This window comes from Orycteropus afer, unplaced genomic scaffold (assembly GCF_000298275.1).
Source record: "Orycteropus afer afer isolate SDZICR_OR568_19922 unplaced genomic scaffold, OryAfe1.0 scaffold00179, whole genome shotgun sequence".
Classification (NCBI taxonomy): Eukaryota; Metazoa; Chordata; class Mammalia; order Tubulidentata; family Orycteropodidae; genus Orycteropus; species Orycteropus afer.
The window spans coordinates 218,224-245,112 of record NW_006921766.1 but is presented as its reverse complement, the minus strand read 5'-3'; the positions used below and the strand labels follow the sequence as shown (position 1 = coordinate 245,112).

The following is a 26,889-nucleotide window of genomic DNA, read 5'->3' as shown; positions in this document are numbered from 1 at the left end:
TAAATTTTCACCCAAATGACAATATATAAATAAACAAGAACTGACACCAATCCTACTCAAACTATTCCAGAACATAGAAAAGGATAGAATTCTCCCAAATTAACTTCATGAAGCAAGCATAACCTTGATATCAAAACCAGGCAAAGACATCACTCAAAAGAAAAACTACAGACTAATATCCCTCATGAATATGGATCCAAAAATCTTCAACAAGATCCTAGCCAATACACTCCAACAACATATCAAAACAATAATACATTATGACCAAGTGAGGTTCATATCAGGTATGCAAGGATGGTTCAACATTAGAAAAAAAAAAAAATCAACATCATCCAACACATAAATAAAACAAAGGAAGAGAACCACATGATCATATCAATTGATACAGAAAGACATTTGATAAAATTCAACACCCCTCTCTGATAAAATCTCTCAGCAAAATAGCCATAAAAGAGACATTCCTCAACACAACCAAAGGCATAGATGCAAAAACAACAGCCAACATTATTATATTCTCAATGGAGAGAGACTGAAACCATTCACCTCACAAACAGGAAGAAGACAAGGATGCCCTCATCACTTCTATTCAACATTGTATTGAAGTCCTAGCCAGGGAAAATTGGTAAGGTCGATGTCAAACTACTCCTATTTGCTGATGATGTGATCTCATACCTAGAAAACCCAAGAGACTCAGTAAAAATAAAAATAATAATAATAATAATAACAACTGGAAGTAACTGAGAGAGTTGGCATAGTGGCAGGATACAAGATCAACATACAAAAATTAGTCAGATTGTTCTACCTCAGCAAAGAGACTGCTGAAAAAGAAAGAAATCAATTCCATTTACAGTAGCTACCAATTAAAAATAAAGTATTTGTGATTAAATCTTACTAGGGACACAAAAGACCTGTACAAAGAAAACTACAAAACACTACTGCAAGAAACCATAAGAGATCTAAATAAAGGGAAGAACATGCCATGCTTGTGGATAGGAAGACTGAACATTATGAATAGGTCAATTCTACTCAAAGCAATCTAAGCATTCAGTGGTAATTCCAATCCAGATTCCATCAATATTCTTCAAGGAAGTGGAAAAAACCATCACTAATTTTATATGAAAGGAAAGAGAACTCAGATAAGCAAAGCACTATTGAAAAAGAAAAACAAAGTAGGAGGTCTCACATTCCAAGATCTCAAAACCTGCTATACAACCATAGTAGTGAAAACTAGCTGGTATTGATACAATTACAGACATATAGACCAATGAAACAGTGAGAGCCAGGACAAGAGCAGATACATGCACACCCATGTCATCATAGCACTATTTACAGTAGCAAAAAGATGGAAACAACCTAGGTGCCCATCAGCTGAAGAATGGATAAGCAAACCATGGTACATATACACAGTGAAATACTACGTGACCATAAAGAATAATGTAGAATCTGCAAAACATCACATACCATGGATGAACTTAGAGGACATTATGCTGAGGGAAGTAAGTCAATCACAGAAGGAGAAATATTGTATTAGTTCATTATTGTAAAAAATCAACAAAGGTTTCAATATGGAAGGAAATTTTCTTGTTGGTTACCAGGGGTAGGAGGAGAGGGGAGGGAACACTGCTAGGTAGAGACAAGTATTGATTTGGGTGAAGGGAAGGACAATGTACAAAATGTGAGTGATCAACATGGTGGCATTGAGGAATAGCAAAACAGAGAGAGGTTCACGGGAGGTACAGACAACAAAGATGAACCCTTTTGTACATACAGAACTGTGTTTTCAGTGATGGCAAACCTTGATATACAGATGGGTGGATGGGTGGACAGGCCAAACGATTAGGTATATCTATGCAGGGGCAGTGTACCCTTGACTATATATAGGGTTGGCAGACAATGTTTCTACAAGTGTATTTGTATATTCTGTAAGAATTCCCAGGTATATATTAGAGCTGAAAAGGGACAAGGTTGTAGTCACTTCTTGGTTACAGCCAGTTACCTGGAGGGAGCGAGTAGCTGGATCTGTGGGCTCAGAACTGTGGTTGCAAGGGACATCAAGCTCAAGTGGCATAACATACTACACAAAAATATTGTTCCACATCCTACTTTGACAAGTAGTGACTGGGATCTTAAAAGCTTTGTGAGCGGTCATCTAGATGCAACGATGGGTCTCTCTTAGTCCAGAGAAAAGAAGAACGAGGGAAACCACAGATGCAGGGAAACAATTGGTCCAGGAAACTGGTATACCATGTGCTTCTCAGCCTATATGACTATGAGACCAGAAGAACTAGATGGTGCCCAGCTACCACTGTCAATCCCTCAGAGGGGGATCTCTGTTGGAGATCCTGGATAGAGTGGGAGAACAATGTGGAACAAAACTCAAAATCAAACAAACAAAAAGAGACCAAGTTTGCTGGCCTGATGGACCTGGTGGAACCCTTGAGACTATGGCCCCTAGCTGCCCTACAGATCTGAAATGGAACCCACTCCTGTGGCTTCCAGACAAACAAAAGCAAGGCATATGAGCTGAACATTTACATTAGGTAGATACACTCCTTGGAGAGATCAATCATGGGAGAACAGAAGGCCTGTGTAAGCACAGGGAGATAGCTCGGAGGCCAGGAGTGCATGGGATGGAAAGACACAGGGAGGAGGTGACTATAGGGAGGACATGGGAAGAGAGCTGTTGCATTGTGGGAAAGTGCAGTCAATGTCATTAGACAAGGTGTATATGAACTGCTGTATGGAAAATGAATTTGCTCTGTAAACATTCACCTAAATCACAATTAAAATAAAAAAGTTCATATTAGATGCCAAGTGGGAAACAGGCCACAGAATTCTAGATACTGTGTAACTTCAACTGTGTGAAACAAGTCCAGCAGCAAAAGCTCAATGGAAAAATTGACTGTCTATAATTAAACAATAAAGCTAATAGCATGAGGGGTGTCTCTAAATGGGAAGACCAGATAATTTTTAATCTTTTGACATTTGAAATTCTCTGAATTTCCTTTGCTAAGGAGCTCTGGTAACATAGTGCCTAATGCACTTGACTGCTAACCAGAAGGCTGGTGGTTCAAACCCACCAGCCACTTCTCAGAAGGAAGGTTGGAAAATCTACTTCGGTAGTGATATCACCTCAGAAACCCAAGGACAGGTCACTATGAGTCGTGGCCGACTCGACGGCACATGACAACAACAACAATATTCTATATAGGCTCAAACAAACAAGCCAACAAAAAACAGCTGTGTTTTCAAACCAAAGGAGCTCTGGTGGTGCAGTGCCTAAGACGTTTCACTACTAACTGGAGATTGGCAACTCAAACCCACCATCCACTCCATGGAAGGAAGACTGGGCAATCTACTTCCATAAAGATTTACCACCTCCTTAACCCAATGGTGGTCACTTTGAGTCATAATCAACTCCATGGCAGTGAGTGGGTTTTGAAACCCAGAGTTTTTGACCATTGCTTTCCTTGTATTGCATCCTATTGAAACAAAGTTTCTTACAGCAAAAATCAGAGGCAATCTTCTTAGTTTGTGTATATGGCAGATACACAGTTATTTACCTCTTGTTACAATTGTGAATGCACATATCAGTCTATTGGCCTGCTTGTTTGCCTGGTGGTAGGAATGATGAGGTCCTCTTGGAGAATTCCTGTGATGAAGGACCTTATAGATCATCAATGAATAATACAAAGACAGAAGTTCTGCTTCTGACCAACTGTCCTACCAAGAATAGCTGGCAAGTACAGATGGAATTGAAAAGTATCCATCTGAAAGCATCACAAAGGGATCCTGGCAACCAGCACCAGATTACAGAGGGATCCTAGAAGAAAAAGAATTTCCCAGAGATGATCCCCGCCCTCTGCCATGGTGCATGATGCTTTGCCAATTCCTATCTGTCCAAGCAGAAAGATTAGACATGGGAAGCGGTACTCACACAGGGTTGAAGAGATAAAAATTCGAGTTCAAAAATTGCCAAAGAGGAGTAGACTGTTAAATACCTCAGAATTATAGGTAATGTTAATTAATCATTAGTAACCCCTAAGGCTACACTCTAGGGATATAAGTGAAGTAGAAAGAGATCTGCCCTCACAAACATCACACCACAACTTTGCACAAACTCAATCCCTATGAGATTCAGGCATTCTGCTCTATTTGTGACTGCATGAAAGGAAGGAAATGTAACCCATCTCTGGAGGAAGGCTACATCAATCTCAGGCTCCTCTGTACTTCTGCAGGCTGCATACAAAGTTCAACATTCAATAAAAATCACTGAGAATGAGAGGTATACAAAGGTAAACAAACAACAGAAATACATTTTAGGTGTTCCAAATTTTGGAGTTGTCCATGTAATGGAGTAATTATGTCCAAATACTTCAGTTATGTTCAAGATGATAGCAGAGAAGAAGAAGAATATGACCTGGGAACTGGAATTCATTTTTCGAAGAATAAAATGGAAACTATAGAACTGAAAAATATGATTATTGAAATTGAAATCCCAGTAGTTTGGTTTGACAGCAGAGTATATGGAAGAAGAGAAGAGAGCAATAGTCAGCTGGAGGAAGTCAACAGGGAACATCAGGACTGAACCACATTCATCAGAGAAAACCAGTTAAAAGGATCATGATTCTGGGAAGAAGAGTTTTCTTTCCCTCATCAATGATTCTGAGATGAAAGTATAAGTTGATTTGTATTTATTTAGGAAGGATTTATTGTACACCTATGGTTATGAGTTGAATGGTGTCCTTGAAAAACATAGTTGAAGTTCTAATTACTATGCCTGTGAACATCATTCTATTTGAAAATAGGGTTTAGAACATATCAGTTAGCATAAGCTCATACTGGAGTAATGGGGACCCTAATCTCATCTGCGTGGTGTTCTGAAAGGCAAGGAGAACACATACAGAGCCACATACAGGGGAAATATGGTCAGGTGGTGATGGAAGCAGAGACTGGGGGATGCAGCCATAGACAAGGAACACCTGGTGCCACCAGAATTTGAAAAAGGTAGGGAAAGATTCTCCACAAAGCCTTTAGAGAGAGGGTGGCCCTGGTGACACCCTGAATTTGGACAAAATTCAGCTAAAGCTAATGGAAGAAATGATGAAGTAAAAAAGCTGAATAGATTCTGGAAAGTGGCTTGAGAGAACAAAGTGAAGTATTATGATGAAATGTACAAAGACCTGGTATTAATGAATCAAAGGGGAAGAACATGCTCAGTGTTTCTCAAACTGAAAGAACTGAAGAAAAATTTCAAGCTTCAAGATGCAATTTTGAAGGAGTCTGTGGACAAAAGGTTAAATGATGCAGGAAACATCAAAAGAAGATGGAAAGAATACAGACACTGTACCGGAAGCAACTGGTTGACATTCAACCATTTCAGGCAGTAGTATATAATCAAGAAACAATGGTATTACTGTATGAGCCTATTATTGTAAAAAGACAAAGAAGGGTTTGCTTGAGAAAGGGAACTCACTTTGTAGATTACTGGGGCGGGGAAAGAAGGGGAGGGATTAATTCCAGGCTAGTTGGGGTCCACACGCTGACGTGGATAAGGAGAGGGATGGAATAGCAAGAGTCTGTGACCACCATGATAGTATTAGGAAAAGGGAGGACAATGAATTGTGCACACAAGATATAGACTACAGATGCTAACACCAACCAGTATAACCACAATACTGCATTGTCATCAACACCAAACACCAGGATACAGATAAACACATAAACATCTGAGAAGATCCAGGACATCTGTGAAGGTCCAGTGAACAGGAGTATACTCTAGACAAAGGATAGATTCAGCAGAGGCTAATCTTGCACAGATACCAGTGATATAAAATACCCACAATCCTTACAGAAAAAAATGGAAGACAGACATAGAATAATCCCTCATAGAAAGCCAGACACTTTGGGAGACAGATGCAATGGATCTAGTAACTGAGAACCACAGTACTGGGGGACACCACACTCAATCAGCACAACAAAATATGTAAAAGTCTTATTCCTCATCCTACATTCGTGAGTAGCGACTGGGATCTTAAGAGCTTTCAAGTGGCCAGCCAATGGTCTCCTATCATCGGAAGTGAAGAAGAGTGGGAAAAAACAAGGACATTTGGAAGCAATCAGTCTGAGGACACAATGGCCCTAGAAACCAGAAAAACTAAATGGTGCCCAGCTACCAGCCAACCACTCAGGAAAGAATCAAATGTGGAGAACCTGGATAGAGTGGGAAGAAAAATGTGGAACAAAATCCAAAAACTCAATAACGACCAGAATTACTGGTCAGATGGAATCTGGTAGGACCCCCAATATTATGTTTCTGGGATACATTCTGGACCTGGAATAAAACTCACTCCCAGGGGCTGTCTCTCAGCCCAACAGTAAACAAGATGTACACGTAGACCACCCAACCCAGTGTGATACACCCATATACTCTGTTGAAATGCATCCCTTAGAGAAATTGACTACAGGACACCAGAAGGGCAACATTCACATGGAGGAAATGCAGGACACACAGGAGTTCATAACTATGAGGGGCATGGGGGGGGGTAGTTACTGAGCAGGGAGGGGAGGAGACTGGGTTAGGGTTGGGGATGGTAAATGGGGAGGAAAATTAAATGTACACATAATATTGAATGTAAAACAAACTTCTCTGTAAACTTGCACCTGAAGGAGAATAAATAAATAAATACAACAAAATAAAAATAAAGACTGATTGAATGTCTGGGGGAAAAAAAGAAAGAAAGAAAGAAAGAAAGAAACAACAACAACAACAGCAAAATGGTATTGAAGGAAGTAGTTCAAGCTGTCCCAAAGGAATTGGGAAAAATGAGGATCCAGGAATTGAGGGAACACCCATTGAGATGTTTTGCCACACAGATGCAGCACTGGTGGCACTCACTCATTTTGCCAAGAAATTTGGAAGACAACACACAGCCAGTTTTTCGTTGTGCTTAACTTGATGCGTCAAAACTGATGAATTGAAATTGACTAACAACAACAGCAAGGCTGTCCTTGAGGCATCACTTAAGTTTGTATGTGGGAGGGCTGCAGAAAACAATGGGTTCAGATTTGAGATAAAATTTTTAATTGGTTAGTTTTTGGCTTTAGATTTTGTTGCACTCTGAAATACCATAGCTTCAATACTAGAGAGATCAAGTCCCCCATCATCAGTATTTCTTTTTAAAGTCTCTCAACTAATTTCGTTTATTGTCTTTGCTATTATCTGCCCCATTCTCCTTCACCACTAGAAGGTAAAGTCCATGTGGGCAGTGAACTCATCTTATTCAATATTCTATCTCTGAATATCTAAAATAATATCTGGCATAAAATAGATCTGTAGTAAATACAGGTTAAAAATGTTTTTTTTCCACAAAAGTTATTGAAAAATAATTTCAAGTCATAAAAATGGTTGCATTGTGCCAACATTTTCTTATAATGCATAAAATGTTGTGAAGTTCTGATTCCATGAGTGGTAGAAAAGTTTGTATCAGACTAGTCCTCTAGCTGAGAAAAAAATAGGAGACCTGGGTTTAAAAAAATATCTGTCAATATCCTGCTGCAACCATTTTTGAATTATCTACAGCAGAATTTTACGTGTGTGTGATAGTAATTTATTGAGTCATGATTTCTGCATTCAGTTGTATCGTATTTCCATAGGTGATCCTTAAAGGTTACTTCAAGAAAACTCTATGAAGTAGTTCTACTCTTTAGTAATGGGGTCACCGTGAGTTGGCAGCCAATTTGACAGCAGCCAACAACAATAAAGGAGCTGTGGTAGTGCAGTGCCTTATGCATTTGACTGCTAACCAAAAGGTTGGTGGTTCAAAGCCACCAGCTGCTCCAAGGAAGGAAGATGGGGCAATTTACTTCTGTAAAGATTTACTGCCTCAGACACCCAATGGGAGTTACTGAGTCATCATGGCAGTGAGGTTGGTTTTTTAGTTTAACAGCAATAATGGGAAAAGCACTTAAAAGTGATGAAAGACATCAACTCCTAGGTTAAAAAAGCATTAAAGAATTCCAAACAAGAAAAGAAAGAAAACACACTAGGCATATTAGGGCTGAAATCCAAAGACAAAGACAGAATAGATACATTAGCATCAAAAGAGAAACAGTAAGTTTGACAGATGACTTCTCAGTAGAAATGGTGGAAGCTGGAAAACAATGGAATGGTATCCTGTGCTGAAAGAAAATAAGCATAAAGCTAGAGTTCTACAACTGTGGAGGAAGATCCTCCAAAATGGGAGCAGGATAATGACATTCCAATGCAAGTAAAACACAGAGAGTGTGTCACTAGCTGGATTATACTAAAGAAAATATCAAAAGGAGCTTTACAGCAGGAAGAAAATTATCACGATCAAACAAAGACATTGATAAACAAATGAAGTGTGACAAAAGAAGGCTATAGATACATAACTGTCAATGAATATTGAGAGTATAAAATATCTTGTGAGTGTTAAAATTTTTATAGAAGTAAAATACATGGCGACAATATCACAAAAGTAAAGAAAGATCAACACTGAGTTAAAATCTTCTAAGTACAATGGGAAATAGTAAAAAGCCTAATTTATAGTCAACTTACAAATTCAGAAATTCATGTGATCTCCTCAAAAATAATTTAAAAATGTGTAACTGACCTGGAAGTAGATGAGAGAAAATAGAAAAATAAAAATCTCAAAACAGTCCAAAACTCCTAAGCAAGGAGAGAAAAGGAAATAGGCTTAAGCAGAAAACAAACTAAGATGGTAGGTTTCAACTCAATGCTCTGCATCCTTGCCAGCCCTTGATAGTGTCAGATCTGTTGTTTAGTTTAGTCATTCTTCTTGATGTGTCATGGTATGCTGGGGTTTTAATTTGCATTTCCCTAATTACTCATGATGTTGAACATCATATGCATTTCATGTGCTTCTTTGCCATCTCTATCTCTTCTCTAGCCCACTTATTATGTGGCAAAATATGAAATGCTCTGTCATCCTATCCATATGAAATTTTGGAAAATGGCAAAACTACAGAGATTTAAAAAAAAATGGAGAGAGAAAAACGAGATCAGTGGTAGACAGGGGCTGGGCATGGATTATGGATTAAGTACAAAGAAGCATGAAGGAACTTTCTGGAATGATGGATACATATATTTGTCCAGATTCAGATTTGACACAAAAGGAGTGAAAAAACTGATTATCTTACATGCTAAAGAAGCTAATTTATAAATGAAAGCCTTCCTACAAAGAAAACTCTAGGCACCAATAGCTTGACCAGTGAATTCTCCTAAACAATTAGCAAGGAAATCACACCAATCTTAAACTTTCTTCTTAAACTTCTTAGTTTGTTTTATTAGGAAGGCACACTTTTCCAGCCCTCAGAAGCTGGAGGCCTGAAGTGTTTCCTTCTAGTGAGGATAGAAGAGGAGTTCTGTGTGATGCCCAGGAGGCTGTGTGGGCATGGCCTGAGAGCATGGAGGCCTGGTGGGGAGGGGCCAGCAGAATAGCCTGGAGAATGGCCATAGGCAGTGGGTGACAGGGAAATTGTTAGGTGATGAGAACATGCCTATGTGGAAAGGAAGCCATCCACTCAGGACTGCAGTACAGAGGCCCTGATGGGGTTCCCATTTTATCTCCTGTAGAGTTAATATTCTGATTGTCAAAGTTTGAAGCCTTCACAAGCTACAGGGTCTGCACTGCTACATTTGGAATTGCAAAGTCAAAAAGGCAAAAATGTGAGGTCATTGATTCATCCAGAGGAGGGACAGGTCATTAGAGCTGAAAGGATGCCACAAGCAAGGAAAGAGCCTGGGTTTCTGAGATGACCACTGAAATTATAGTGTGAATTTTCCCAGATTCCACATCTTCTAGCTCAGGGACAAGGCTAACATGGCAGACTCAAGGACTGGTCTAAATGGTAGGAGAGTAATTGAAGACAGGAATGTGAGGCCATAAATTTCTAGATAGGTCTCAGCCCAGCTGACCTTGGGAGGACACACTGGTGAGCAGTAGGATGTCTGGGCTGAGACGGGGACATAATAGGCTGGTTAGGGGCACATGGGACAGCAGAGCAAGAAGACCCAGGAGAAGTTTGGGGCACTAGAGGAGGAGGTGGACACACAGCAGGACAATTTGCACACACTAGGGAGTTTGTAGCAGGAGGAGGCATAGGCAGAGGGCTAGAAGCATAACAGATAGGCACACAGCAGACAGGCTTGCAGCAGACAGGCCAGTAGTTAGCAAGTGGGTGTGTGACATGCAGCTAATAGCTAGCCTGCTGGCATCAAGAGGAAGCACTGGAGCTGGTAAACACCCATGGGCAAGGGCTGGACACACAGGCCTCCCAGCAGCAGAAGCTGGACACACAGAGCTCACAGGGGGTACAGATGAGGTCAGGGAGGTGGCCAGAACACAGCATGTGGGGGTGTAGCAGGTGGAGGTAGAGCACAAGCACTGGCAGCACGTGGGGGCACAATACGGGTGTTCACATCATAAGGGTCTCAGAGCAGCTCTCTGGACAGTCATCCACCTGCAGGGGGGAGCTGGTGCAAGATTCACAGGCACCAGATAGGCAGATGCAGCTCCTATTGCTCAAGTTACTGGAGCAGACAAACATGGTGGATGCAGCCAGGGTGGAAGGCACATGGTGATGTGGTAGAGAAGTGTATGAGTGCATGAATGAATGAGGAGCTCTGGACTTTGCGGGCTTTTTTATATCTCAAGGTGTGTATTATTTGTATTATTTTTTTTTCAAGGTGTATTTTACCTGAACCAGGGTCCCAGGAGCTGTATCTATCATTGGTGTTTTGAGACAGGACACTTATTAGGCCAGGTCTGTTGCTGGGTGATACCCTGCCTCAGTTCATGAACCTTAGATATCTGCAGGGGAAGAACTGCCACCCTGACCTGAATATGGCTATAGCAGTGACCACAGAGAGGGAGGGGCACCTCTGGACAGCTGACTCCACAGCCTCTGCCCTCAGGTATTGGGTGCCTGGTGCCAGCTATCATCCAGAGGACTCCCCCGTTGCACCCAGTTCCTACCTGCAGGACTCCACTCAGGACAGGCTTGGCCTGTGTTGGGACTGGGAGAGAATTGGGGATGAGTGCCTTGTTTCAGGAGAACATCATTTGAAGATGGACCTTCCTGGCAGCTCTGTAGTTCCATGACCCGAATCTGGTGCTGAGGCCAGGGAGGAGACTGAGGACTGAGAGCAGGAGAGGAGATGCCTGAGAGGACCCCTCTCCCCTGCTGTCATGAGGAGGCATAATTTTCCAATAAGGGCACCTTTTCCTAATTGTCTCATTCATTAGGGAGACCCAAATTTGAACCTGTTTTTACAGCCAACAGTCTGTTTTCCTGCACATGGCAACCCTGAGTCAGGATGTGAGCATGAGGAGAGGGTTTAAGTTGGAGGAGGCAGGTGTGAAGCAAGGGAGTGATGAGGCTCAGAGACACACCCTGTTGGTAAAGCCAGTCAGTGCCATGGAAGTGAGCCAGGTAGATCAGGCTGTGACCCTGGGACCAGGCAGGCACCTGAGAGACCATATTCAGGAGCAGTTATGAGTGGTCACAGAGATGATCCTCTCTCTTAGAGCCTGTGCCCTCAACAAGGCCACCAAGAGTCACAGCCAAGAACTGCTATATTCACTATTAACATTATTTCAGCCTGGTCTTAGCCAGGGGTTGAAGCTCCAAATGTCTACCCAGCCACCTGGTACAGGAAGATTGAGCCATAGCCAAGGGTAGGTCCAAGCAGTATCCAGGACAGAGATGTGGGAGGAAAAAGGAAGGAAGGAAGTGGGAGGGAGTAAGGATGAAGGGAAGGAAGGTGAAGGAAGAGAGAGGAGGAAGGAAGTGAGGGGGAGGGATGGAGGAATGAAGAGGGAGTATAACTAAAAGCAGAACATACGCCTTTAACACAATAGAAAAATTAGAAGGAAAAAAAGCCTTATCTTGGTCCATATGGCAACTGTATAAAACCAGTGGAAACAAGAAAAACAGAAAACAATGCTTGAATCAAAATGGCAGACTTAAGGTTAAAGTAGTCAGTTATGAGGTAAATGCAGAAGGTTAAATCTCTTACTAGAACTGTCACACACACGTATAAACACTTATACTTAAATACTTCAAGAAAGCATAGATTGGCTTTAACAAATATTCAAAGAGTAAGAACCTCTAAAAAGTGACCTAGCTGATTGGAACAAATGATGCAAACAGAACTATTGGAAATGACAAAAAAAAAAAAAATAACTGAAATTAAACTAAGTGTTTACCTATAACAATAGAGAGAATTGGTGAACTGAAAGGTCAGAAGAAATTAGGCCAAATGAAACACAAAGAGACAAAAAATCAAAGCCATGATAGGCTAGAGTGAAGGTTAACATGTATTCCATGAGAATTCCAGAAGCAGACGAAAGAGAACCTGCTGACAATAGTGAACAGGATGAAGGACTAGGCAATGTTTGGCTCTGTCGTGCACAAGGTCACCTGGAGTCAGCTCCAGGGTAGCTCACAACAAATATAAAAAAAAAAAAACTCACTGCCGTCGAGTCAGATCTGACTCAGAGGGACCCATTCTTCGGTTTCAGAGGTGGTATCATCAGGGAAGTACATTGCTCAACCTTCTTTCCGAGGAGTGGCTGGTGGGTTTGAACCACCAGCCTTCAGGTTAGCAGTCAAGTACCTTAGGTACTATGCCATCAGAGCTTCCACAACAAAATACATACGGTTTGAAACTGCCTCGGGGCCTCATGAGTGGCTCTCTCTCCCAGAAACAGTAGGTCTCTGAAACCCATGATGGGCCTTCAACATGGCCTACAGGGCTACATAGCCTATGACACAGGAGGGAGACCACAGCCTGGTGGGAAGGGGCTGCTGAGGAGATAAAGGATGGAGAGGGGGCCTGGGCAATCAAAAAATGCCTTCATACCCCATCAAAATATATTGTTGGGTTTAATCCATTGACCACTTTTGAAAGGCCAGCCAAGCTCAGTTAGAGCTATGTGCAGAGAGGACTGGGCTGAGAGAGAGGAGCCAGAATGGGGATGGGAGAAGTCAGGAGAGAGGGGGCCTGGGCTGCGTGGAGGGTGGAAATAGAGTAGGGGGCAGAGGGAGAGGAGAAAGTGGTGAGGGAGGTGGGGTGGATAAGGAGTGAGAGTGGATCCGGTGTCCCAAGTCTGGGCTGGTAGATGCAGGCATGCACACAGAATCACAGCTTGGTTTCAGGCCTAGGGGAGGGACAGGATGTCCTGAGAACCAGACCCAGGATGGTGCCATGTTTGTGATCCTCATGTCTTGGGGAGCCATGATTTCTCACCCTGGAGATCTGAGCAGCACCAGAGTCCAGGGACACACTCTACTGCAAGGTATTTGTTCCTTCTGACTTATGGTTTTGTCATTATTATGTCACCAAGCAGTTTTTCTGGGTTGTGACTGGGGGCCATCTGAGGTCTACTAGCTCTAGCCACTGACAAAAATATCCCGTCTGACTAGGGACCACTACTATCCCAGGCGGAGCCCATCCCCTCGGGGTCAGGGCCACCCCACTCTCTCTATGCCACCCTGTCACTGTGAAGGTTTCTTCCCTGAAATTCCCAAGAAGTTGACCTACCAATGAGGTAGAACTAGTCATCCCTACCAGATAGTTATGCCACCTGTAAGAAGCTCAGGGTCCCAAAACAGTCCCAGTCTCCATGCTGCATCCATGCCCCACCCCATGCCTTTTACAGTTATGCACAGGAGGCCTCCTGAGAGGGAGAGACAATGCTTTTATTTGGTGGCAGACAGGTCACTCATGTGGAACACTGAGCCAAGATTGAGAAGAGGTCACTGAATGAATCACAGAACCAGAGGGACTCCACCCAGGAGTCAAAGGACTCAGCACAGCCAGTTGGAGGGTGGAGTGATTCTGGGGGCAAGAAGAGACCTCAGATTGGGCTCTGGTTCCAAAGATGTCAGGAGAAAGGCAGAGTGGCTCCGGAGGGTTGGTGCCCATTCAGCAGCAGGGATTCTGCCCCAAGGAAGAGCCACAGCAGGCAGGCTTGCACAAGGGGCGGCAGAGCAAGGACACACTAGAGGAGGCAGGGGCACAGCAGGAGGAGGAGGACACACAGCAGGCAGGCTTGCACACAGGTTGGCAGATGAGGGACACACAGGAGGAGGGTTTACAGCAGGAGGTTGTACAGGTAGAGGGCTGGCAGCATGAGGGGGCAGGGCAGGGGCTGGCCCCCCAGCAGACAGGGACACAGCACACAGGCTTGTAGCAAACAGGCTCACAACAGACGCGCTTGCAAGAGACAGGCACACAGCAGACAGGCTTGCAGCAGATGGGCTCACAGCAGAAGGGCTTGCAGCAGACAGGCACACAGCAGGCCTGCTGGCAGGGGGAGAGTGTGCAGCATGCAGGCTGGCAGCTAGACTGCTGGCAGCAGGAAGGCTCACAGGAGCTAGTGCAGATGGATTGGCAGGAGCTGGACCCACAGGTTGCCTGGCAGCAGGGGCTGGACACACAGCTCACAGGGGTGCAGATGAGAGTCTGGCAGGAGGCCAGGGCACAGCATATGGGAGCACAGCAGGTGGACTGGCAGCAGGTGGGGGCACAGCAGGGTGGTTCGCAGTAGCTCTCTGGGCTGTTGTCCACCTCCCAGGAGGAGTCAGTGCAAGACTCACAGGACCCGGGCAGGCAGACACAGCTGCAATAGCTTAGGTCATTAGAGCAGACAGACATGTTGGAAGCAGCCATGGTGTGGAGTGGGGTGGGAATAGGTGAAGTTGTAGAGGAGGAGGAGGGTGTGAGTGAATGAGTGAGTGAGTGAGTGAGTGAGTGAGTGAGTGAGGAGCTTTCAGCCTCCAGGTCTTTTATATCCCTCTGTGTTGTTTTGTCTCAACAGAGGCCCCAAAGCTTCCCTTCCTGGTTGGTGTCACAGCAGCAGCTGCTATTGTTTTCATGGTACATGTTCCTTGTTTTGACACTACTGGCTTTGAGGCTCCTGTGTGACCTGTGTTTGTTCCCAGAGGAAACCAACAGAAATGCTTCAAGTACGTCAAAATACCTCCAAGACACCAGCACAGAAGCTGTCAGTCAATTTAAATGGAAGCACTCTGCGGTTTCCTGTGGGGTTTGCTCATTTTCTTGGTTGGTTGAGAATGGGAATGGGAGACACAGTCATAGATCCATCTGAGCATGCTCACCTGGCCTTGTACCAGACCTGCTTTGGGGGTGATGTTGTTGATTGTCAGTGGACCTGGAAGACCTGTGTCTGACCGGTGAGTTGTGGGAAGGTATGTGGGGACCATGTCTTCCTGGGTGCAGAGATCAGTGCAGGTGGGATCCAGACCCAGCACAGTAGGCATGCCTTGAGGTGCAAATGGCTTCTGCTATGTTGGAACTTCAATTTTTATACAAAGGGCATGTACAAATGCTCACACCTTCCTATGTCCTCAAACCTCAGAAAACACCTGCAACAGTCCTTATGTGCCACTGAGAATGAAGTCTCCTCCCTCAGTTCCCCCTTATCTCCTATAGGCCAGGACATCACCAGGAGGTGGTGGCCATGAACCCAGCCTTCTGTGTCATTTCCTGGAATTGTTAAAGTAAATGCACAAACCTCAGGTCTGGCTGTGCATGGGGCTGTGCATATCTCACACCCTGTGTAAAATGACCCACAATCCACAGTCAGCACTACAACTGCAACCCAATAAGCACACAGTGCTTAGTTGTGGGGTCCCTCATCCTTTCCTGTAGCCAGCATTCTCAGCAGAGGCTCAGAAACAGAGGGCCCTCAGCACCTTCCACTAGTCAGGTCTGCAAGTCAGCCAGCCCCGGACTCCCTGAGGGCATATGTGATGCTGAAGCCTGTAGGGCTGGGGTCTCACTGTGCTCTGATGAGGTAGGACTCACACTCTCCTTGCAGGCTTCATAACATAGGCAGCCCTGGTGACACTACTCCTAGGATACTTTCAGCCTCAGTCAGGGTAGGGAGAAGGACCAGACTATAGAGCTATTCTGACTAGAGCTGGGGCTGGCTTTCACACCTCAAGAGAAGGTCCTCCGAATGACCCATGGGGTCATATGGCAGCAGGGTGTGTAGACATTGAGTCTGCTGCCATCTCTTGTCTCCTCCTCATCTTGTTTTCCAGGACTGGGCACTCTTCTGAGGCCAACTGAGGTGATCACACAGCTCTGGGCTTTGACTGACATTCTTCCTCCCCATTACCCCACCCAACTCAGCTCTGTGCCTGACATTTCTAACCCTTTTTCCTCCCATGACCATCCCTTCCTGTCACCTCCCATGGCCACTCCTCCTCTCCATCTGTGGACCTGGGAACATTCCAAGGTAGCAGCCAAGCCTCATCCACCTTTCATTCCTCCTGCCTGCAGGAGGTGCTCAGGACTAGCTTACAGAGTGAACACAGCTCTGATGATGGACATTGTCTGTCCATCATCATTAAGTTCATCTACGGACAGAGGATGACTCCTGACTCTGTGGTTGTAGGGCACTGATGAGAATGTGTGGTCCTCAGAACTGGCCCCCGGGATAGGCAGGATTGTGCTTGGATGTTGGGGCTTATAATAAACTTGCAAATGTGGTTAAAGTCCAGTGTCATGTTTATCATTCTAGAATCAAGAGAAAGACATTCATTCCTGTTTCTTTTTCTCTGAGTTATCATAAAAGATTTGTAGAATTTCATATCTCATGAAAACTGGAAATTATTTGTAGTCTAATATAAGGAAAAGAAAAGCATATCTGTTGATGAATACTATGTAGCCACTCTAAACTATAACATAAGCACTCAAAAATGTTCACATTATACACCACAAGTTAGGTCATAAAGCAAGCCTTAATAAATTTAAAAACATTGAAATACTGCAAAGCATATTCACAAATCACAATGCTACAAAATTAGAAATCAGGAATAGGAAGATTAAAAGAAAAAGAGCAAACACATGGAAACTGAACACACCTTTCTTAAGAACGACTAGCTAATAGAAGAAATAAAAAAGGAAATTAAAAAATTCCTTGAATCAAATGAGAATGGAAACACAACATACCAAAATCTTTTGCACACAGCCAAATCAGTCAGAGGCCAATTTATAGCAAGAAAGGCACACATCAAAAAAGAAGAAGGAGCCAAAATCAACACCTTAAACCAAAATCTCTAGCAATTCTAAAAAGAACAACAAGAAAAGCCTACATCACCACAAGAAAGGAAATAATAAAGATTTGAGTAGAAGTCAATGAAACAGAAAATAGAAAGACAATAGAAAAAATCAACAAGACTAGAAGTTGGTTTTTTGAAAAGATTAATAAAATTGACAAAGCACTGGCAAATTTAACAAAGGGAAAGAGGGAGAGAATACAAATAACACAAATAAGAAATGAGTTGGAGGACACTGCAACAGAACCAACTGAAATGAAAAAGATAATATCAAGATACTATAAAGAACTGTACTCCAAGAAATCTGAAAACCTAGAAGAAATGGACAGATAGCTAGAAACACACTACTTACCTAAACTAACACAGACTGACATGGAACAGTTGAAGAGGCCCATAACAAAGAAGAAACTAAACAGGTCATAAAAAAAAAATTACCAAGAAAAAAAAGTCCTCGCCCAGTTGGTTTCACCAGAAAATTCTACTGACCGTTCAGAGAAGAACTGACACCAATCCTACTCAAACTATTCCAAAACATAGAAAAGGAAGGAAACCTCCCAAATTCATTTCATGAAACAAGCATAACCTTGATACCAAAATCAGGCAAATATATCACTCAAAAGGAAAACTACAGACCAATATCCCTCATGAATACAGATGCAAAAATCTTCAACAAAATCTTACCCAATACACTCCAACAACATATCAAAAAAATAATACATAATGACCAAGTGAGGTTCATATCAGGTATGCAAGGATGGATCAACATTAGAAAAACAATCAATATTATCCATTACATAAATAAAACATAGGAAAAGAACCACATGATTATGATAATAATCATGTTAATCGATGCAGAAAGGCATTTGATAAAATTCAACACCCCTTTCTGATAAAAATTCTCTGCAAAATAGTCATAAAAGAGACATTCCTCAACATAACCAAAGGCATAGATGCAAAAATAACAGCCAACATTATTCTCAATGGAGAGAGATTGCAACCATTCACCTTGTGAAGAGGAACCAGACGAGGATGCCCTCTACCACTTCTATTCAACATTGTATTGGAAGTCCTAGTCAGGGCAATAAGGAAGAAAAGGAAATCAAAGGCATCCAAATTGGTAAGGAAGAAGTCAAACTACTTCTATTTGCTGATGATATGATCTTATACCTAGAAAACCCAAGAGACTCAGTTAAAAAAAAAAAAAAAACACTACTGGAAGTAATTGAGACAGTTAGCATAGTGGCAGGTTACAAGATCAACATAAAAAAAAAAATGAGTCAGATTGCTCTACATCAGCAAAGAGATTGCTGAAAAGGAAATAAAGAAATAAATCCCATTAACAATAACTACCAATTGAAAATAAAATACTTGGGAAAAAATCTTTCCAGGGTCACCAAAGACCTGTACAAAGAAAACTACAAAACACTACTTCAGGAAACCATAAGAGATCTAAATAAATGGAAGAACATACCATGCTCATGGATAGGAAGATTGAACATTATGAATAGTTCAATTCTACTCAAAGCAATCTAAGCATTCAATGCAATCCCAATCCAGATCCCATCAACATTCTTTAGGGATGTGGAAAAAACAATCATTAACTTTATATGGAAAGGAAAGAGACCTCAGATAAGCAAAGCACTATTGAAGAAGAACAAAGTAGGTCTCACATTCCCAGATCTAAAACCTGCTATACAACCACAGTAGTCGAAACTAGCTGGTATTGGTACAATCACAGACAGATAGACCAACGAAATAGTGAGTGCCAGGGCATGGAGCTCTAGTAGTGTAGTGCCTAAGGCACTTGACTGCTAACCAGAAGGCTGGAGGTTCAAACCCACCAGCCACTCCTCGGAAGGAAGATGGGGCAATCTACTTCTGTAGTGATACTGCCTTGGAAACCCAAGGAGGGGTGGCTATGAGTCGGTCCCAACTTGACAGCACATAACAACACAAACAACAACAACAGGACAAGAATAGATACATGCACTCCCATGTTCATCGCACCACTATTTACAATAGCAAAAAGATGGAAACAACCTAGATGCCCATCAACTGAAGAATGGATAGGGAAACTATGGTACATACACACAGTGAAATACTATGTGACCATAAAGAATAACATAGAATCTGTAAAACACCACACAGCTTGGATGAACTTGGAGGACATTATGCTGAGGGAAGTAAGTCCATCACAGAAGGAAAAATATTGTATAAGTTCATTACTGTAAAAAGTCAACAAAGGTTTTTATATGGAAGGAAATTTTCTTCTTTACCAGGCATAGGAGGAGAGGGGAGGGAACCCTGCTAGATAGGTAGAGACAAGTATTGATTTGGGTGAAGGGAAGGACAATGTACAAAATGTGAGTGATCAACACAGTGGCATTGAGGAAGAGGAAGACATAGAGAGGTGCATAGGAGGTACAGACAACAAAAATGAACCCTTTTGTATGTACAGAATTGTGTTTTCAGTGATGGCAAACCTTGATACATATATTGGTAGAGGGGTGGACAGGTTGAATGATTAAGTATATCTATGCAGTGGGCAGTGTTCACAATACCATATATAGAGTTGGCAGACAATGTTTCTACAAGTGTATTTGTATGTTCTGTAAGAATTCCCATGTATATATTAGAGCTGACAAGGGACAAAATTATAGACACTTCTTGGCCACAGCCAGCTACACGAAGGGAGCGAATAGTTGAATCTGTGGGGTCAGGACCATGGTCATAAGGGACATCAAGCTCAATTGGCATAACATGCTACACAAAAACATTGTTCCACATCCTACTTTGACGAATAATGATTGGGATCTTAAAAGCTTGCAGGAGGCCATCAAGATAAAACGATGGGTCTCTCCTGGTCCAGAGCAAAGAACAACAAGGAAAACTACAGATGCATGGAAACAATTGGTCCAGGAAACTGGTATATCACATGATCCTCAGCCTATATGACTATGAGACCAGAAGAACTAGGTGGTGCCCAGCTACCACTGTCAACCACTCAGAGGGGTATCTCTGTCAGAGAGCCTCGATAGAGTGGGAGAACAATGTGGAACAAAACTCAAAATCAAACAAACAAAGAAAAAGGGACCAAGCTTGCTAGTCTGATACAGCCTGGTGGAACCCTTGAGACTATGGCCCCTAGCTGCCCTACAGGTCTGAAATTGAACCCACTCCTGTGGCTTCCAGGCAAACAAAAGACAGACATATGAGCTGAACATTTACATTAGGTAGATACACTCCTGGGAGATGTCAATCATGGGAGAATAGAAGTGCTGTGTACACATAGGGAGACAGCTCAGGGGCCAGGATTGGAGGGAAGGACACCGAGAGGAGGTGATTATGGGGAGGAGGTGGGAAGAGAGCTGTTGCATTGTGGGAAACTGCAGTCAATCTCATTAGACAAGGTATGAACTGATGTATGGAAAATGAATTTGCTCTATAAACATTCACCCAAATCACAATTTTAAAAAAAAGTTCACATTAGATGCCAAGTGGGAAACAGGCCACAGAATTCTAGATACTGTGTAACTACAACTGTGTGAAACAAATGCACCAGCAAAAGCTCAGTTGAAAAATGACTGCCTCTAATTAAACAAAAAAGCTAACAGCATGAGGTGCAACTCTAAATGGGAAGAACAGATGATTTTTAATTCTTTTGGCTTTTCTGTATTCTCTAAATAGCCTTTGCTATACTTCCGTAGTGATACTGCCTTGGAAACCCAAAGAGGGGTTGCTATGAGTCGGGGCCGACTCAACGGCACATAACAACAACAACATATCACATATGGGAGGAGCTCTGGTAGTGTAGTGCCTAAGACATGTGACTGTTAATCAGAAGGCTGGCAATTCAAACCCACCAGCCACTCCATGGAATGAAGACTGGGCAATCTACTTCTGTAAAGATTTACCACCTCCTTAACCCAATGGGGGTCGCTCTGAGTCAGAATCAACTCCATGGTAGTGGGTGGGTTTTGAAAACTGGAGTTTTTGACCATTGCTCATCCCCTTCCTTGTATTGCATCCTACTGAAACAATGTTTCTTATAACAAAAGTCAGAGGCAATCTTCTTGAATTTTGTACATAGCAGATAGACAGTTATTTATCTCTTTGTAGAATTGTGAATGCATATATAGTTCTACTGGCCTGCTTGTTTGGATGCTGTTAGGAATAATGAGGTCCTCTGGAGAATTCCTGTGAAGAAGGACCTTATAGATCATCAATGAAAAATACAAAGACAGAAGTTCTGCTTCTGACCAACTCTCCAACCAAGAACAGCTGCCAAGTACAGATGGAATTGAAAAGTATCCATCTGGGAGCATCAGAGAGGGGTCCTGGCAACCAGCACCAAGTTGCAGAGGGATCCTAGAAGAAAGAGAAGTTCCCAGAGATGATCCCCACCCTCAACTGATGCATGATGCTTTGCCAATTCCTATCTGTCCAAGCAGAAAGATTAGACATGGGAAGCGGTACTCACACAGGGTTGAAGAGATAAAAACTCGAGTTCAAAATCACCAAATAATACAAATCACTGTTAAAGACCTCAGAATCATAGTTAATTTATTATTAACCCTAAGGCTCTAGGGATATAAGTGAAGTGGAAAGAGATCTGCCCTCACAAATTTTGCCCACATGCAATTCCTATGACATTCAGGCATTCTGCTCTATTTGTGACTGCATGAGAGGAAGGAAATGTAACCCATCTCTGGAGGAAGGCTACATCAATCTCAGGCTCTTCTGTACTTCCACAGCCTGCATGCAATGTTCAACATTCAATAAAAATCACTGAACATTGCACAAAGACAAAGACAAAGCAAACAACAGAGGCACATTTTAAAGGGTCCACATTTTGAAGTTGTCCATATAATGGAGTAATCGGGTCCAAACACTGGAGTTATGTTCAAGGCGATAGCTGAGAAGATGAAAATGTAAACTGGGAACTGGAATTTATTTTTCAAAGAATAAAATGGAAATTACAGAACCTAAATATATGATTACGGAAACTGAAACCCCAGTAATTGGGTTTGACAGTAGAGTAGATGGAACAAGAGGAAAGAGCATTTGTGGGCTGGAGGAAGTCAACAGGGAACATCAGGACTGAACCACATTCAACAGAGAAAATCAGCTAAAAGAATCATGATTCTGGGAAGAAGAGTTTTCCTTTCTTCATTAATGATTCTGAAATGAAAACATAAATTGATTCGTACTTATTTAGGAAGGATTTATTGCACACCTATTGTTATGGGTTGGTGTCCTTGAAAAACGTAAGTTGAAGTCCTAATCCCTATATGTCTGTGAACATGATCCTGTTTGAAAATAGGGTTTAGAACATATAAGTTAGCATAAACTCATACTGGAGTAACGTGCACCCTAATCTCATCTGCGTGTTGTCCTTAAAGGAAGGGAGAACACATACAGAGCCACATACAGGGGAAAGATGGCCAGGTGGTGATGGAGGCAGAGACTGGGGGGATGCAGCCACAGACAAAGAACACCTGGTGCCACCAGAATTTGAAAAAGTTAGGGAAAGATTCTCCAGAAAGTCTTTAGAGAGACGGTGGCCCTGCTGATACACTGAATTTGGACAAAATTTAGCTAAAGCTAATGGAAGAAATGATGAAGTAAAAGAGCTGAACAGAAGATTTCAGAATGTGGTTTGAGAGGACAAAGTAAAGTAACCTGGTGTTAACGAATCAAAGGGGAAGAACATGCACAGCATTTCTCAAATGGAAAGAACTGAAGAAAAATTTCAAGCTTCAAGATGCAATATTGAAGGAGTCTATGGACAAAAGATTGAATGATGCAGGAAACATCAAAAGAAGATGCAAAGAATACACAGAGACACTGTACCAGAAACAACTGGTTGACATTCAACCATTCAGGCAGTCATGTATAATCAAGAAACAATGGTATTACTGTATGAGCCCATTACTTTAAAAAGACAAAGAGTTTGCCTGAGAAAAGGAACTCACTTTGTAGGTTACTGGGGTGGGAAAGGAAGGGGATGGATTAATTTCAGGCTAGTTTGGGGCCACATGCTAACGCGGGTAAGGGGAAGGATGGACTAGAAAGAATCTGTGACTACCATGATAGTATTAGGAAAAGGGAGGACGCCAAATTGTGCACATAAGATACAGACGACAGATGCTAATACCAACCAGTATATCCACAATACTGCATTACCATTAACACCAAGTACCAGGCTACAGATAAACACATAAACATCTGAGAAGATCAGATGGAGGTCAATGAAAAAGAGTATGCTCTAGATCAAGGATAGATTCAGTGGAGGCTAATCTTGCACAGATACCAGTGATACAAAATACCCACAATTCTTACAGAAACAACAGAGGACAGACATAGAATAATCCCTCACAGAGAGTCAGACATTTTGGGAGAGAGATCCAAAGGTTCTAATGACTAAGAAGCATAGTCTGGGGGATACCGCACTCAATCGGCACAACAAAATACATAAAAGTCTTGTTCCTCATCCTACATTGGTGAGTAGTGACCATGGTCTTAAAAGTTTTCAAGAGGCCATCTATGATGCAGGTAATGGTCTCCTATCATCAGAAGTAAAGAAGAGTGTGAATAAATAAGGACTTTGGAAACAAACAGGCTGAGGACACGATGGCTTTGAGACAAGAACTACATGGTGCCTGGCTACCAATGCCAACCACTCAGGAAAGGATCAAATGTAGAGAACCTGGATAGAGTGGGAAGAATAATGTGGAATAAAATCTCAAAACTCAATAATGACCAGAATTACTGGTCAGATGGGGTCTGGTGAGACCCCCAATATTATGGCCCTGGGATACATTTGGGCCTGGAATAAAACTCACTCCCAGAGGCTATCCAATAGTAACAAGATGTACACGCAGACCACTCAACCCAGGATGATGCACCCATATACTCTGTGGAAATGCATCCCTTGGAGCAATCGACCACTGGGCACCAGAGGGGCAACATTCACATGGAGGAAATGCAGGACACAAAGGAGTGCATAACTATGAGGGGCACAGAGGAAGGGTTACTGGGGAGGGAGAGGAGGAGACTGGGTTAGGGTTGGGGATGGAAAATGGAGAGTGAAACTAAATGTACAGATAATGTTGAATACAAAACAAACTCTGCTCTGTAAATTTGCACCTAAAGCAAAATAAAAATAAATAAATAAATAAAACAAAATAAAAATAAAAATAAAGACTGAATGAATGTCTGGAGAAAACAAAATAGACAAACAAACAAAAAAATGGTATTGAAGGAAGGAGTTCAAGCTGTACCAAAGGAATTGGGAGAAACAAGGCTCCAGGAATTGAGAGAACACCCATTGAGATATTTTGCCACACAGATGCAATGCTGGAGGCACTTGCTCATTTTGCCAAGAAATTTGGAAGACACTACATGGACAGTCTTTCATGCTGTTCAGCGTGATGAGTTGACACTGATGAGCTGAAAGTGACTTGATGGAATCTAAGAACAACAACAAGGCTGTCCTTGAAGTACCACTTAGGTTTGCATGTGGGAGGGCTGCAGAAAACAATGGGTTCCGATTTGAGATAAAATTTTTAATTGATTAGTTTTTGGCTGTAGATTTTGTTGCACTCTGAAATACCATAGCTTTATGATATGTTTTAATACTAAAGAGCTTACATCCCCAATCATCAGTATTTCTTTTTAAAGTCTCTCAACTAATCTTGTTTATTGTCTTTGCTATTATCTGCCCCATTCTTCTTCACCACTAGAAGGTAAACTCCATGTGAGCAGGGAACTTGTCTTATTCAATATTCAATCTCTGAAAACCTAAAATAATATCTGGCATAAAGTAGACTTGTAGTGAACAGTAGTTAAAAGTGATTTTTTTCCTCAAAAGTTATTGAATAATAATTTTGAGTCCTGAAAATTGTTGCATTGTGCCAACATTTTCTTATTATGCATAATGTGTTGTGAAGTTCTGCTTCCATGAGTGGTAGAAAAGTTTGTAGCAGACTAGCCCTCTAGCTGAAAAAAAATAGGAGACCTGGGTTTTAAAAAGATCTCTGTCAATATCCTGCTGCAACCATTTTTGAATTATTTTCAGCAAAATTTCACTTATGTGTGATTCATAATTTCTACATCCTGTTGTATGAATCAATGAATTATTGATTCATAATTTCTACATCCTGTTGTATCATATTTTCATAGGCGATCCATAAAGATTACTTCAAGGAAACTCTATGAAGTAATTCTATTCTTTAGTAACGGGGTCACCATGAGTTGGAGGCCAATTTGACAGCAACTAACAACAATAAAGGAGCTCTGGTAGTGCAGTATCTAAGGCATTTGACTGCTAACCAAAAGGTTGGTGGTTCAACCCCACCAGCTGGTCCAAGGAAGGAAGATGGGCAATCTACGTCTGTAAAGATTTACTGCCTCAGAAACCCAATGGGAGTTTCTGAGTCATCATGGACTCAATGGCAGGGAGTTTGTTCTTTTAGTTTAACAGCAACAATGAGAGAAGCACTTGAAACTGATGAAAGACATCAACTCCTAGATTAAAGAAGCATTAAATAATTGAAACAAGAAAAGAAGGAAGCAAAAGACACGAGGCTCACTAGGGCTAAAATTCAAAGACAAAGACAGAATAGACACACTACCATTAAGAGAGAAACAGTTAGTTTGACAGATGACTTCTCAGTAGAAATGGTGGAAGCTGGAAGATAATGGAATGATATCTTGTGCTGAAAGAAAATAAGTATAAAGCTAGAGTTCTACAACTGTGGAGGAAGATCCTCTAAAATGGGAGCAGGATAATGACATTCCAATGCAAGTAAAACACAGAGAGTGTGTCACTAGCTGGAGCTACACTAAAGAAAATATTAAAAGGAGCTTTACAGCAAGAAGAAAATTATCATTATCAAAAAAATACATTGATAAACAAATGAAGTGTGACAGAAGAAGGCTATAGATACATAATTATCAATGAATATTGACAGTATAAAATATCTTGTGATTGTTAAAATTTTTATAGAAGTAAAATACATGGCAACAATATCACAAAAGTGAAGAAGGATTGACACAGAGTTAAAATGTTCTAAGTAAAATGGGAAATAGTGAAAAGCCTGATTTATAGTCAATTTAAAAATTCAGAAATTCCTGTAATCTCCTCCAAAATAATTTAAAAATGTGTAACTAACTAGGAAGTAGATGAGAGAAAATAGAATAATAAAAATCTCAAAACAGTCCAAAACTCCTAAGCAAGGAGAGAAGGAAATAGGCTTAAGCAGAAAACAAACTAAGATGGTAGGTTTCAACTCAATGCTCTGCATCCTTGCCAGCCCTTGATACTGTCAGATCTGTTGTTAGTTTAGTCATTCTTCTAGGTGTGTCATGGTATGCTGGGGTTTTAATTTACATTTCCCTGATGACTTGTGATGTTGACATCATTTGCATTTCATGTGCTTCTTTGCCATTTATATCTCTTCTCCGGCCCATTTATTATGTGGCAAAATACTAAATCCTGTGTCTTTCCATCCATATAAAATTTTGGAAAATGGCAAAACTATAGAGATTAAAAAAAGAGAGATAGAGAGAGAGAAAGAAAAAAGCCAGATTAGTGGTAGCCAGGGGCTGGGCATGGAATATGGATTGAGTACAAAGAAGTATGAAGGAACTTTCTGGAATGATGGAAGCAGTCAATATCTTAGTGTGGTGGTGCTACTGTATATATATATATATATATATATATATATATACACACACACACACACA

General features: G+C 41.8%; 2 protein-coding genes across 2 annotated transcripts in view; both read right to left on the bottom strand.

Moving 5' to 3' along the window:
• TSPEAR (thrombospondin type laminin G domain and EAR repeats) overlaps positions 1-26,889 on the bottom strand; it is a 311,553-nt gene that overhangs the window by 228,674 nt on the left and 55,990 nt on the right. The gene's annotated exons all lie outside the window — the stretch shown is intronic.
• On the bottom strand, positions 13,976-14,722 carry LOC103202404 (keratin-associated protein 10-12-like). The gene has a single exon (XM_007947289.1). The coding sequence runs from the start codon at positions 14,720-14,722 to the stop codon at positions 13,976-13,978; it is 747 nt and encodes a 248-aa protein (XP_007945480.1).